This window comes from Vicugna pacos, chromosome 10 (assembly GCF_048564905.1).
Source record: "Vicugna pacos chromosome 10, VicPac4, whole genome shotgun sequence".
Lineage (NCBI taxonomy): Eukaryota > Metazoa > Chordata > Mammalia > Artiodactyla > Camelidae > Vicugna > Vicugna pacos.
The window spans coordinates 28396273-28411991 of record NC_132996.1 but is presented as its reverse complement, the minus strand read 5'-3'; the positions used below and the strand labels follow the sequence as shown (position 1 = coordinate 28411991).

Below are 15719 nucleotides of genomic sequence, written 5' to 3'. Positions count from 1 at the left end.
CCCAGTTTGTAAAGTGAGGATCATAATAGTGTCTATATCTCATAAAGTTGTTGTGAGGATTAATATATGTGAAATTCTTAGAACAGTGCCTGGCATGTGGTTAACTTCCAGTAACTGTTACCTACTTTGAGGGTGAGTATCATCATTAACATCATCATTATCAATGAAACAGGTCAGAGAGCTCTGGTTGAGAAAATAAGAGATGTGTTTTCTTATCTCAACTCTGCTACTAACTTGCTTTGTAACCAGAGCGAGTCAACAGTTATCTTACTGTCATTATGTCTCACCAGTAAAGGAGTTTCAAGAGTATTTGCCCCACAAACGTTGCCAGGTAGCTGACTAATGAGCTGAAGTCAACCAAGTAAAATTTGTTTTACTAATTTGAAAAACTTGGTTTACTAAATTTCTGACTCCTACCTCCCTGTTATCTTTTTGTCAGATTCTCTCACCCAGGACAGAGTTTTAGGTAAGACGAACCCTTAGGTGCTGTGGCTGGCTGGCTGGCTGACATTTGGCTGCCCACCCTAGTGGGCAGTTTCCCCCTAACATTTTATTATGAAAAATCTCAAACATACAGAAAAGTTGAAAGAATTGTACAGTGAACACCCTTATACCCACCACCTAGATTCTACAGTTAACTTTTTGCTATATTAGCTTTATGATTTATCTGTCCATAATTCATCCCACCAAGTTCTTCTTGTTTAGTCTCTCATTGCACTTGGGAATTTCATGAAGATACAATTTATGTTGTCCTTTCCGTTTCTCCCTAATACTTCTGGGTATGAAGTACTTGCACAAAAGCTCCTGACTACAGGCTACATTTGTGTTTAGTTTTCTAACTCCTTCATTCCTCTCCCTTGGCTGACTCTGACCCAGAATGGTAGGAGTGACTTTCCTATTCTTAGAGGAAGCTTTTTGCCTGTATTGGCCAAGGGAATCACTTGCTGTCAGTCCTCAGGACTATGCCAGCCTTAGATTAAATGAGAGTTTCCAGTTGTACTCTCCTTGTGCCCTTAAAGAGGCTATTTACCTGTGGATACTGATGGTGAAGTTACTGTTGGATTAGTATAAAGTTGAAACAGTTGAGATTTTTCAGGCTTCAAGATCTCTGGTCCTGACAGAGAGGGTAGGACAAATAAAGCATGACTTTAACCCTGGAATTAGCACACATTTGCAATGTTATTCCTTTATTGGTGTCATAAATATCATTAAGTAATAGTATGAAGGTTCATGGCTGTAACCTTCTCTTTGGGTTACTTTCTCCTTCCAATGACAAGTTGAAATAAGACTGAAATGGAAAGTATCAATTATTTCTACCATTGGGGGCAGGCAGCAGACCACCCACATTTAACCCCAATATCTGACCTTGGTGACTAGGCCCCATGGAACTCCTATGCTATCCCAAAATGCCTGTCCTCTATGGCATGTGTCATTTTAGCCCCTAATTTGTATAGTACTCTGCAGCTGCAAAGCACAAGAGTGTGTTTTGAGCTACAGACCAGTGGGATATCCCTAGAAAGCACTGCCCCTTTACCACTACACCATCCCTGACCTAGCTCACCCCATCTGTTTGGCTTTCAGGGTCGAGCACGCACGCATGCATGCCAAGCACCGCGGCCATGAAGCCATGCATGCTGAAATGGTCCTCATCCTCATCGCTACCTTGGTTGTGGCCCAGCTACTCCTGGTGCAGTGGAAGCAGAGGCACCCCCGCTCCTACAATGTAAGCCACTTTGCCTCTCATTTCTTTGTTTACCAATCATCAGGAGACCCTTCTTAAATATTCTAGGCTGCAGCCTAATCCAGGCTGCATGTAGGCAGGGAATAGATGATAATAATAAACTATGTATAAATAGTTGAATAGTGTATGGTGGGTGTGTGTTTAAGGGCCCAGTGATTCAGACAGTGAAAACTGGGATAGAACCTGAGCCTACTTTCATGTCCAGAAAAGGTAGGTTCTCCTTTTTAACATTTTGGATAGATTCATGAAGGAGATATTCATTGGGAGCTGTTCAAATAGAGGGAGAGGTGATCACTTGATTGGGAAGACCAAGCTTCTAATGAATCTTAATTAATTTAGATTAATATTTTAAAAAGGCAGTAGTAAATGAAATGAGGAACAAAAACATATAAACCTTACAGAAAACATAGCTAAATGGCAGAAGTAAACCCTTCCTTGTGAGTAATTTAAATATAAATGGATTAAATTCTCTTATTAGAAGGCAGAGATTGTCAAATTGGTTTAAAAATAACCACATTACCCATCTATATACTAAACCCATCTACATAGTCTATAAGAGACTCACTTTAGATGCAAAGAAATAAGAGATAAAAGTAAAAGGATGGAAAAAGATATTTCATGCAAATGATAACAAAGAGAGGGCTGGTAGCTATTAAATATCAGACAAAATAGACTTTAAATAAAAAAACATTACAAGAGACAAAGAAGGACATTACATTATTGATAGGTTTCCCTACAGCCAGAAGATATAATTAAAAACATATATGCTCCTAACAAAGGAACTCTAAAATATTTGAAGCAAAAATGACAGAATTGATGGGAAAAACCCATAATTCTATAGTAATAGTTGGAAAGTTCGATAACCCCACTTCCAATAACAGAATAACCAGATAGAAGATCAACAGGTAATAGAGGACTTGAACAGCATTATAAACCAATTAGACCTAACAGACGTATACAGAACATTCCACCCAACAACAGCAGAATACATGTTCTTCTCAAGTACATGTGGACCATTCTCCAGGATAGACCATATGTTAGGCCACAAAACAAGCCTCAGTAAATTAAAAAAGATTGAAATCAGCTGCTCTGGATTAGGACATGACAGATAGTATACTGGATTCTTTTATAACTAATGGAGTCTTTAACCTTTTCAAGTATAACAACCATTTTTTAGCGGTGAAAACTTGTCAAAGCCAGGGGAGGCTATAGCTCAAAGCGGTAGAGTGCATGCATTACTGTGCACAAGGTCCTGGGTTCAATCTCCAGTACTTCTAGAAAATACATAAATAAACCTAAGTACCTCCCCCACCCACCAAGTTAAAACAATGAAACTTGGCAAATATCCAGATAATAATAGTTGTACTTCGAAAGAACACATACACACAGAATAGTAATAATAGCTAACATTTATTGAATTCTTACTATGCCAGCCACTGTTCTAAGTACTTTATTACATATGTAGACTCATTTAATCCTCACAGTCACCCAGTAAAGTAAATAATGTTTTCTCCAATTACAGATGAGGAACTGAGACAGAAAGACTAAGTTACTTGCGCTAGTTGTAAAACCATTATTTGAACTCAGACAATTTTACTGTACCGGGGCTTTTAGTCTTAATCCCTAAGTGATTCTTTTTCTCTCGTATGTGCTTTTTCAGACCTCTTGTAATATGGCCAAAGATGCCCAGGAGTCTGTAGCCCACAGGATGGGAACTGCTACATTATCTCATTTAACCTTCCTAAAAGCCTATGAGATAAGTACTGTGAACAAACTGAGGTCCAGAGACTTCAGGCATGAAGAGGATACTAATAGATAGAGCCAGAATTTGAACCCAGGTCTTCTATTTCATATTTCATAATCTCTTTTGTACCGTATGGTGCTTTTGGAAAGAATTTTTTCCATCAAGGGAACCAAGGGGTCATCTGGAGCATAGGAGGAGGAGAGGCTAATTTTTGCCCTTCAGCTTGCACAGGTTCCAGACATTACTGGCCTATAGCCACCTCAAGTGTTGGTATGCACCATGAGTAGAGACATCTGTACCTTCAGGTCATAGTGCCTTGAATAATTACATGGGCACCAAGGCTGTTTGAACTAGGCACCATCTAGCAGACTAAGCCACCTGGGATAGGGCTTCGTGTCTGGACCCTGCTCATGCTTTATCCTGTCATCTAAGTCACTTGTTTCCCAGTGTGCTTATAGTGCCTGCTCTGTAAAATGGGGATTTTTAGGATGGTTTAATTGAATGTGGAAAATAAGAAAACTCATAAACCAAATACAGTGAGCCCCTTGGACTTTCTCTGCTTGTATTAGAAATAATTATGTAATGTTGGCTAATCTGCAAAGATTTTTGAAAACCTCTGAAGAAGTGAGGACACATATACTGCAGTGGTTTTCAATGTGTACATTTTTTTTTTAAGCTGTGAGATCTTTTCTTCAAACAATACCTTAAGGGGAAACACAATGTAGAAAATAACTAAGAGGATGCTTTCCTTGGGCTGGTAACCCTGACCCTTGTCAGGAACATCCGTAGAACTTATCAGAGTGTTAGAAAATCACTGATGTGTCATTCACTAGTTAATCCTTAATAGGAAGGTGATTGTAAATTAATGAGGCCAGTTATATAAGGAACATGCACAGTCATCTCATTACTCTACTGCCACACCCTGTAAACATTATGCTGAACTACACTGGTGAGAGGACATGCTAACATAGCATATATGCACTGAGAAACTTAAACTCATGTCTTTAGAAAATTGGAAAAGGGAAATCTGTAGTGTCCTGCTTTATGCTGCTCTTATATAATAATGATCTATATTGGTTTCTTTAAAACTTTTGTTAACTTGGGTATAATGAATATTTTTACTGCTTTAGTTAAAATACTAACTTTGGAAGAAGAAAAATTGCTCAAGATGCCTGTACACAGTGGCATCTCCTGTCCTTTTTCATGTTTATCAGAAGCTGGAGCTGGTCACCTTAACACAGTAAATACAGTGGAGTCAGACCATCTGCCTTGATTAACCAACTCTTTGACTTCTGAGCTATATGACTTTATACCTCACTGAGCCTCAGTTCTTATCTTTGAATTGGGGTGATAATATCTATCTCATGGATTGTGACTATTATATATAAGATTATATAGCAAAGTGTTTTGTAAACTCTAAAGCTAATGTTAATGACTTTGTTGCCCCTACTCCTAAGAGAAAAAGCTTAAGACATAAAAATATCTTCAGATACTATTTTATGTGGAAGTGGAACAGAATTTTATTTTTATTGAGGATAATTTCACATAACAAAATTCACTATTTTAACGGTTTTAAAGTATTCAGTGGCTTTTAGCATATCCACATTATTGTGCAACCATTGCCACTGTTTAGTTCTAGAACATTTTTGTTACCCAAGAGGAAACCCCATACCCATTGAGCAGTCATTCTCCATTTCGCTCTCCCAGCACACCCTGGCAACCAGTAATCTGCTTTCTATGTATTTACCTATTGTGGATATTCATATAAATAGAATCATACAATATGTGGCCTTTTGTGCCTGACTTCTTTCACATAGCATGTTTGCAAGTTTCATCTATGTTGCAGTATCTATAAATACTTCATTCCTTTTTATGGCTCTATATTATTCCATTTTTCTCTGGTTTTTTTTGTTTGTTTGTTTTCTTTCTTCTTTTTTTTTTGGTGTTTTTTTGGTATTATTTATGAACCTGTAGTGGGCATAAAGTGGTATTTCATTGTGGTTTTGATTTGTAGTTCTAATGACTTTTGAGCATCTTTTGATGTTTTTATTGGATATTTGTATATCTTTCTTGGAGAAATGTCTGTTCAAGTGATTTGTCCATTTTTTTAATAGGATTTTTGTCTTTTTTTGTTGAGTTGTAAGAGTTCTTTGTATAGTCTAGATACTATACCATCATCAGATACATGATTTAGAAATACTTTCTCCCATTCTGTGCATTCCCTTTTCACTTTCTTGATAGTATCCTTTGATGCATAAACATTTTTAAGTTTGATGAAGTCCAATTTCTTTTTTCTTTTTTTAATTGAATATATTTGACATAATATTGTGTAAATTTAAGGTGCACAGCATGTTAATTTGCTACATTTATATATTGTATGACTGCCATTGTAGTGATATGTAGCACCTCCATCATATTGCATAATTATTCTTTCTATTTAGTGTTTGGAATAATTTAAGTTCTAGTCTATTAGCAAGTTTGATGGTTATAGCACAGTATCATTGTCCATATTCATTATACTGTGCATTAGATCTCTATGGCTTATTTACTAGTTGCAAGTTTGTATTCTTAAACCTATTTTTTGTTGCTTATGTTTTTAGTGTCATGTCTAAGGATCCACTGACAAATCCAAGATTATTAAGATTTACCCCTATAGTTTCTTTGAAGAGTTTTATACTTTTATCTCTTAGATTTCAATCTTTGATTCATTTTGAGTTAATTTTTTGTAAATGGTATGAGATAAGGGTCTAACTTTATTTTTTGCATGTGGATATCCAGTTGTCCTAGCACCATTTGTTGAAGAGCCTTCTTTTGCCATTGAATGGTCTTAGTCTTCTAGTCAAAAATGAATTGACCATAAATGTATCTACTTGATTTTGTACTTTCAATTCTATTCCATTGAACTATACATTTCTGCTTATGCCAATATCACACTTTTGATTACTATAGTAGTATTGTAAGTTTTGAAGCTGGGGAGTGTGAGTCCTCCATACTTATTCCTTTTCAAGATTGCTTTGGCTACTCTGGGTCCCTTGTAATTCCATATTAATTTTAAGATCAGTTTTTCAATTTCTGCAAAAAAAGACAGTTGTGATTCTGATAAGGATTGCACTGAATCTGTAGATCACTTTGGGGGGTATTGCATTAATCTTCCTGAAATTGGATTATCTTTTCATTTATTTTGGTCTCTTTACTTTCTTTCATTAATGTTTTGTAGTTTCCAGTATACAAGTCTTATACCTTCTTGGTTAATTTATTCCCTAGTATTTCATTCTTTTTGGTGCAATTGTGAATGGAATTACTTTCTTAATTTCCTTTCTGGATTGTTCATTTTTAATATATAGAAATATAACTGATTTTTGTGTCTTGCAACTTTGTTGAATTTGTTTATTAACTAATAGTTTTTTTGTGGGTTCTTCAGGATTTTCTGTATATAATTCATGTCCTCTGTTTTACTTCTTTTCCAATTGGATGCCTTTTATTTCCTTTTCTTGCCTAATTGCTGTGACTAAAACATCCAGTAAAATGCTGAATAATAGCAGTGAAATGGGCATCCTTTTCTTTTTCCTGATCTTAGAGGAAAAGCTTTCAGTCTTTAATCTTTAAGTATGTTAGCTGTGGGTATTTCATAAATGCCTTTTATCATGTTGAGGATGTTCCCTTCAATTTCTAGTTTGTTAAGAGTTTTTCTCATTGAATGGGTATTGGATTTCTCAAATATCTTTTTCTACATCAATTAAGGTGATCATGTGCATTCCTGGGATAAATCCCAATGGATCTTGATGTGTAATCCTTTTAATACGCTGCTAGATTTGGTTTGCAAGTATTTTATTGAGGATTTTTGCCTCTCTGTTCATAACAGATACTGGTTTGTAGTTTTCTTGTCATGTATTTATCTGGCTTTGGTATCAGGATAATGTAACCTCATAGATGAGTTAGGAAGTGTTAACCTTCTTTTCTGTTTTTTTTTGAGCAATGGAATTTTGGTGTAGTATAAAATGCCTTGAAGTGAGAGTAATTTGGTCTCGATTTCCAGCACCACTGCTAATTAGTAATGGACCTTGGGCAAATTACTTATTCTCTCTTACCTCATCCTCATGTTTCATCTTTAAAGTGAGGGTTTAAGACTAGATGATTACTATTTTCTCTTCAAGCTTTAAAATATTTTTTTCATTAATATTATTCCATATAACTCCAGAGCCCCAAGTTAAAGCTAAGGAATGAGAGAATGAGTTTTAAGAATGTAGATTTTGGCTGGGTATTATAAAGAAATTTTCAACAGTGGGATTTGTTCCACAGTAGAATGAACTGTCCTAGAGGGGAATAATCTTCCCATCACAACTGTGTTTTATTAGGGGCTAGACAACTCCTGGTCAGGGATGTTGTGGAGGGGATTTTTGGAGTGGTTGGCTGGACAACTTCTAAATGCTGCCTCTCAGCTCTAAAATCTGTATCAGATTAAAGTACCAAGAGGGATGAAGGTCTGTCTTATTCTTAGAGGGACAAAACTCACCTGTTGAGAGATAGAGGATCAGATTTGTTCTGTTTTTATTTTGGTTTTGTTCTGATTACAAATGTTATACATGTTTATTATAAAAAATTCAAACAATATGTATGTGACATAGAAATCAAGTGTCCAAGAGAACCACTGTTAACAATTTGTTATACTTGCAGGTTTTTTTCTTTGCATGTATTAATATTTATAAGTTTTTAGATGTTATGACATCCATTAGGTTCTGCAGCATTTTCCACTTAAAACAGGCGTACCTCAGAGATATCATGGGTTCATTTGCAGATCATTGCAGTAAAGTGAGTCACATGAAATTTTTTGTTTTCTGGTGCATGAAAAAGTTATGTTTACACTATACTCTAGTCTTAAGTGTGCAATAACATTATGTCTAAAAAACAATGTACATACCTTAATTTAAATACTTTATTGCTAAAAATGCTAACTATCATTTGAGCCTTCATTAAGTCATAATCTTTTTGCTGGTAGAGGGTCTTGCCTCAATGTTGATGGGTGCTGACTAATCGGGGAGGTGCTTGCTGAAGGTTGGAGTGGCTGTGGAAGTTTCTTAGAAGAAGAGAACAGTAAAGTTTGCCACATCAATTGACTCCTCCCTTCACAAATGATTCCTCTGTAGCATGCAGTGCCATTTTGACAGTATTTTGCACGCAGTAGAACTTCTTTCAAAATCGGAGTCAGTCTTCTCAAACCTTGCCTTATCAACTAAGTTTATGTAATATTCTAAATCCTTTGTTGTCATTTCAACAATCTTCATAGCATCTTCAGCAGGAGTAGATGCCATCTCAAGAAATCACTTTCTTTGCTCATCCACAAGAAGCAATTCTTAATTCATTTAAGTTTTATCATGAGATTGCAGCAATTCAGTCATATTTTAAGGCTCCACTTCTAATTCTGCTTCTCTTGCTATTTCCACCACATCTGCAGTTACTTTTTCCACTAACATCTTTAATCCCTCAAAGTCATCCGTGAGGATTGGAAGAAATTGAGGGTTGGAATCAGTTTCTTCCAAACTCCTTTTCATGTTGCTATTCTGACATATTCCCATGAATTGTAAATGTTCTTAATGACATCTAGAATGGTGAATCCTCTCCAGAAGGTTTTCACTTTATTTTTCCCAGATCCAAATAAGGAATGACTGCCTATGGCAGTTACAGCCTTACAAAATACATTTCTTAAATAACAAGATTTGAAAGTTGAAGTTACTCCTTGATCCATGGGCTGCAGAATGGATGCTGTGTTAGCAGGCATGAAAACAACATTAATCTCACTGTACAACTCCATCAGCACTTTTGGGTAACCAGATACATTGTCAGTGAGCAGTAATATTTTGAAAGGACTCTTTTTCTTCTGAGCAGTAGGATTCAACAGTGGGCTTAAAATATTCAGTAAACCATGTAGTGAGCAGATATGCTATTATCCAGGCTTTGTTCTTCCACTTACAGAGCACAGACAAAGTAGATTCAGCATAATTCTTAAGGGCCCTAGGATTTTTGGAAAGGTAAATGAGCATTGGTTTCAACTTAAAAGTCACCAGCTACATTAGCCTGTAACAAGAGAATTAGCCTGTCCTTTGAAGCTTTGAAGCTAGACTTTGACTTCTTCTCTCTAGCTGTGAAGGTCCTAAATGGCATCTGTCTTGTTTGCTTTGAAAATCTGTTGTTTAGTGTAGCCACCTTCATTCATCATCTCAGCTAGATCTTCTGGGTTAATTGCTGCAGCTTCTACATCAGCACTTGCTGCTTCACCTTGCACTTTTATGTCATGGAGATGGCTTCTTTCCTTAATGCTCATGAACCAACCTCTGTGAGCTCCAAACTTTTCTTCAGCTTCTTCACCACTCATAGCCTTCATAGAACTGAAAAGAGTTAGGGCCTTGCTCTGCATTCGGCTTTGACTTACAGTAATGTTGTAGCTGGTTTGATCTCCCATCCAGACCACTGAAACTTTCTTCATATCAGCAATAAGGCTGTTTTGCTTTCTTATCATTTGTGTTCACTAGAGTAGCTTTTTTAGTTTCCTTCAAGAGTTTTTCCTTTGCACGCACATGTGGCTACCTGTTTGGTGCAAGAGGCCTAGCTTTAGTCCTATCTCAGCTTTAAACACCCTTTCCTCATTAAGCTTTATTATTTCTAGTTTTTGATTTTAAGTGAGAGACGTACAACTCTTCCTTTCACTTGAACACTCAGAGGTCATTGTAGGGTTATTAATTGGCCTAATTTCAGTTTTGTTGTGTCTCAGGGACTCAGGAAGTCTAAAGATAGGGAAGAGAGAGAGGGAGTGGCCAGTGGAGCAGTCAGAACTTACACATTTATTGATTAAATTTGCTGTCTTATATGGGCATAGTTTGTGGCCGCCCAAAACAATTACAATAATGCCATCAGAGATCACTACTCATAGATCACCATAACAAATATAAGAATAATGAAAATTTTGAAATATTGTGAGAATTACCAAAATGTGACACAGAGACATGAACTGAGTAAATGCTGTTTGAAAAATGGCACAATAGACTCGTTCAGTACCGGGTTGCCACAGACCCTCAATTTGTTAAAAATAAAAATGCAGTATCTGCAAAGTGCAATAGGGCAAAGCACAATAAAACGAGCTGGTAATATCTCTCAAATATCTATCCATATTAGTTTGTATGTCATCCTTTTAAACTAGTAAAACATAGTGTTCTTTGTAATTGATTTTTTAAAATTTAACTTACGTCTGTTGATAGACATGTTGTTTATCTTAGTTGCAACAATGATTCAGTAAACTTTCTACATATATAATTTACATATATGCAAATACAATGGGCCAACATTTCTGTAGAATGAATTCCTAGAAATGAAATTGCCTGGTCAAATGGAATTACCATTTAATTATTAATGGATCTTGTCAAATTGCCCTTCAAAAAGTTATAGCTGTGTATAATCCTACCAACAGATGTTAAACAGTGCTATTACCCAGTACTAAAGAGAGTATAGGGAATCCTCAGTATTTTTAATCTTTCTCAACCCAATATGCGAAAATATCTAATTTAAAAGTCAAATACTACAAGGTTTAAAAAGCAAAACATATCAGTCAGTCCTTTGCCCAACTCTAGCCATCCCTGATTATTATTTCAGTGGCAACTACTTTAAACTTTTTTAAGTTGTTTTCTGATACTGACCTTTGTTTTTAAATAACATGATCGCACTAATATATATATGTGTAATTTTTACTTTTAAATATTATGTATTGACTTCCTAACCATGGAAGGTGGTAATGTTCTTATACTGCTACACATATACCCATCACATACACACTTTTCCTCCTCCCAGTTTTTGGTTAAATAAATATTTTGGTAAAATTACATAATAATGTAAATATTATCCACAGCTGAGCCATGTGGTATATTTGGTCACATTTCCTTTCCTGGCTTAGGATTCTGTTGGAATGTTTCTTATTGATCAGAGCTCTTTGCATATTAGTAATAAGCCCTTTTGACATACATTTTGCAGGTATTTTTCCCCAGATTGCTCTCTGATTTTACTTATAGAACTGGTACAGACATTTTATAGACTAGATTTATGAACCAGCCAATGGGCTGGGGATTCTGTTATTTACTGTTCTATTTGGACAGCACATCTTATTTCTCCTTGTTTTCCATCCTGGGGCATCCAAAGTGCATCTGCCTGCCTAGACAGATTTTTTGGTACTTGCCATAGCCACCAGTTTAGTTCTTAGGGACCTCTCAACCTCACATCTGCTCTAGACTAAAGGTGGGCTCCAGGGAGCAGAAGCAGGGCAGAAACATAGTTGGGCCATTGCTAAAGGTATGAACTTCACCATTACATAAACAATTAATAACACCAGCTACCATTTACTAAGTACTTTATAATGTGTCCAGTATTTTGCTGTGAGGGGGCTGGTATTATTTTTGCCACTGTATGGATCAAGAAACTGAAGCTTAAAGAGATTAGCTGAACCCCGCTCAACTAATGATTAGCAGAGTCAGGATTCATACCCAGTCCCTGTGACTCCCATGTTCTCTTCAGTCTCCAATGATGTCTGTTTATTTGTTCAGTTAGCAAATATTCTTTGATCCTTTTTAGCCCCATGCTAGGGCTGTGATCAGTTAATGTTGTTTCCTTCATGGAAAAACCACTTTGAAAAAGAATTTATAAACTTGAATATTCACATTCCCTATGATCAGAAGCTTAGTTCCTAGATATATGCCAAGAGAAAAGTTTGTGCATGCATCTCAGGGAGGATATACCAGAATTTTCATAGCAGCACTATATTGTAATAGCAAAAACTTGAAAATGGGTGAATGGATAGGTTAGTTGTGATATATTTACACTATGGAATATTATAAGTTATAAAATAATAACATATAAATACATAAAGTAACACAAAAAATTAACTATAGTTCCAAATAATGAATGGTAAGGATGAATCTTAGCAATATAATATAGAGTGAAAAAAGTCCCAGGAAACTACTTACAACTTGATACCTTTTATAGAAGGCTAAACAATAAAACTAAAAACAATAAAAACTAAACAGTATGCTTTAGAAGTATGTATGTGTGTGATAAGATCATATTTTTAAAAGCCAGGGAATGATAAAATCAAGATTCAGGATAAGGCTGATGTTGGATGGAAGACCAGAGGGTAGGACAGAGAAGAGGACGTAGCTAGATAAAAGTAATTTTAGATGTTCCAATTCTAATGTTGGGTAGTGGGTTCAGTATTTGTCATATTATTAAAAAAATAATGAACTTAAAAAGGAAGGAAATCCCGTCATATGCTTCAACATGAGTGAACCTTTGGGACATTATGCTAATGAAATAAGCCAGTCATGAAAAGACAAATATTTGTCTTCCACTTATATGAGGTACCTAGAGTAGTCAGATTTATATAGATTGTAGAATGGTGGTTGCCAAAGGCTGAGGAAGAGAGGGGAATTGGAAAGTTGTTGTTTCATGGGTAGTTTCAGTTTTGCAAGATGAAAAAGTTCTGGAGATCTGTGGCACAGCAGTGTGAATATACTTAACAGTACTGAGCTATACACTTAAAAATGGTTAAGATGAGGGGGGATGGAAATAGCTGAGTGGTAGAGCACATGCTTAGCATGCACGAGGTCCTAGGTTCAATCCTGAGTACACCCATTTAAAAAAAAATGGTTAAGATTGTAAATTTTATGTGTTTTTTTAAACCACAATTAAAAATAATTTTTAAAAATTAAAACAAAAGTGGTCCATGTGTTGACTAATGAGAATATTCATTAACCAGAGATTCTGATTAATTCTTTTTTCTCTCTCTCTACTTGAAGTTCAAAAATAAAGGCAAGAAAAAAAGCATTTCCCAAGATAGGGACGTACCTTACCAGATATTAAGATATACCATAGAAATAGACAAATCGACTATTGGAAGAGAGTGAAGATCTCAGAGATAGATCCCTGCATAATGGGAACTTAATATACAATAAAAGTGTCATCACCAGTCAATGAAGGACATAATCATTGCTAAGTAGATTGTGTGGAGAAAACTGGCTCAACATACGGAGAAAAATTAAAATGAAATTCTTATATAACACTGCATACAAAAGGGAATTAAAGATAGATTAAAGATCTAATTTTGAAGGGCAAATTATGAAGTTAATGAAAAATGTGTGGGCAAATAAAGTAAACATTTTATAAATTTGATTATATTAAGATTAAGAATTTTCTGTAAAGGATACTGTAGGTAAAGTTAGCTGATAACGAAGTGGGGGGTTAATAATGATTAAAACAGATAATAGACTAATATCTAGATTATATAAAGTAACTCCTACAAATCAACAAATAAAAGATAGCAACTCCAATAGAAAGATGGGCAAAGAATATGAACAGGCAGTTTACAGGAGAGGAAATCCTGAAGTCCATGAAGCCTGAGAAGAGATGCTCAGAATCATTAGTATTTAGAGAAGTGAACATTAAAACAGCAGTGAGTTATCACTCTGTATGATTGGCTAGAAACTAGAAAGCCAGTTATTTCCAAGTATTGGCAGGGATCCGAGGCTGTAGGAACCCCTGTGCAGTCTTTGTGGGTATGAAGCCTGGTACAGGCATTGTGGAGAGCAGCATGGCACTATTCAGTCAGATGGAACGTACAATGTCCTATGACACATCCTAATGGGACATGTGAGAGGGTGTTCACTTTAACGTCAATTTGGCAGTTAATTGAAGAGTTGGAGGCAATCTGGATACCTCTCTCTGAGTAAATAGGTAAAATGTGGCAGATGCATATCATGAAGCTGTGTACCCGTAACAACTTGTGGACTTTTAGAAGCACAGTACTGAGTGGGAAAAGTATCAAACAGAGATACATAGCACAGTGCCAATTACTAACTGAAAAATATGCATATGAAACACATTAGAATGTCTGTGGAGTGAGGAATGGGAATAAAAAAAGAATCAAAACAACTCCCTGGAGAATGTTGTGTAAAGGAGAGGCCCTGGGATTGTTGTTGCGTAGTAGAAACATGAGCTGTTTGACATTAGCTGTCAGAGCTTTCCAGAAAATGCTTCTTATGGCATGCCAAGACATGATGGAATTAATTGATAAGGCTCTGTTTCTCTCAAGCTGCATGAAAGTTTCTGTCCTTCACTAGTGTTGGTTGGCGGCCTAGCCTTCCATTGGGCATCTATGACCACTAAGTGGAGAAACACTAGCTACCAGCTCTGTTCTCCTAGACCAGGTTTCTCAGTGGGGAGACTACTAACATTTTGTCTAGATGATTCTTTATTTCTGCAGGGAGGCCCGTTCTGTGCAGTGTAGCATATTTAGCAGCATCCTTGGCCTCTGCCCACTAGATGGCTAGTAACACCCCTCCCCCAATTGTGACAACCAAAAATGTCTCCAGACATTGCCAGATGTCCCCTGGGGAGAAAATTCACCCCTGATGAGAAACACTGTCCTAGACTCTAGGACCTAGAGCAGCATGGATGTTGCCAGCCATGAGACTGATTATGAGCAAGTATGCCAGCCACCTGGTTTCACTGAGGAAAGTATCAAACTTCTCTCTGTAATTTAGGAGTTCAACTCCAACCTTCAGTTTAAAAGAAAAGAAACTTAGTCTAAATTAACTGCTTTTGGGAGCAAGCAATCCTACTGTGTTCTGTATTTAAATTTCAGATACTATTCTTTTCAATAACAGCGACAATAATGATAGTAACTTAAACTGCTTATAGTTTGGAATTTATTGATGTTTAAAGAAAATACTTTTCTCATCTGTTATCTCTTTGGAACCTGACAATAAATAGCTTTATAAGATAGGCTAGGAATTTGTCTCCATTTTTCAGATTAGTAAACCGAAGTGCTCCATCATGAAGTGATTTGCCAGGAGCACAGGGCCAATTAAATTGCAGAGCCAGACATAAAATCCATTTCTTGGTTAAGTGCTCTTTCCATAAAGTACTCAGTCACTTTTTTGAGGTTTCCAAAAGCTTTAGGAAATTATTGTCAGTTCTGCCATGGTCATTTCTGTTTTTAGCCCCCCTGATAATTTCCTTTAATGACTTTTCCTAAGTCCTTTTCTTGGATTTCAGGTATTTTCAAAACTATCCCCCTTTACTCTGTATTGTCTTGCTTCCTCAGTCTTTCTAGTTTACCCCCCAACTTAGTGAGTGATGCCAGGAGGCAGGACTTGGGAGACCAAAATTCTGGATTGGAAACCTAGACCAGGCTAGACTTGC

General features: G+C 36.3%; 1 protein-coding gene across 7 annotated transcripts in view; it reads left to right on the top strand.

The window, feature by feature from the left end:
• The window catches only part of RNF121 (ring finger protein 121), a 64581-nt gene that overhangs the window by 24057 nt on the left and 24805 nt on the right, over positions 1-15719 (top strand). For 4 of the 7 annotated variants that reach the window (XM_072969298.1, XM_072969295.1, XM_072969294.1 and 1 more), the window contains 2 exons: positions 440-466; positions 1582-1723. In XM_072969298.1, the coding sequence (XP_072825399.1) occupies positions 440-466; positions 1582-1723 (169 nt within the window). The remainder of the gene's footprint in view (positions 1-439; positions 467-1581; positions 1724-15719) is intronic. The other 3 variants (XM_006203390.4, XM_072969300.1, XM_072969296.1) reach the window with 1 other exon arrangement.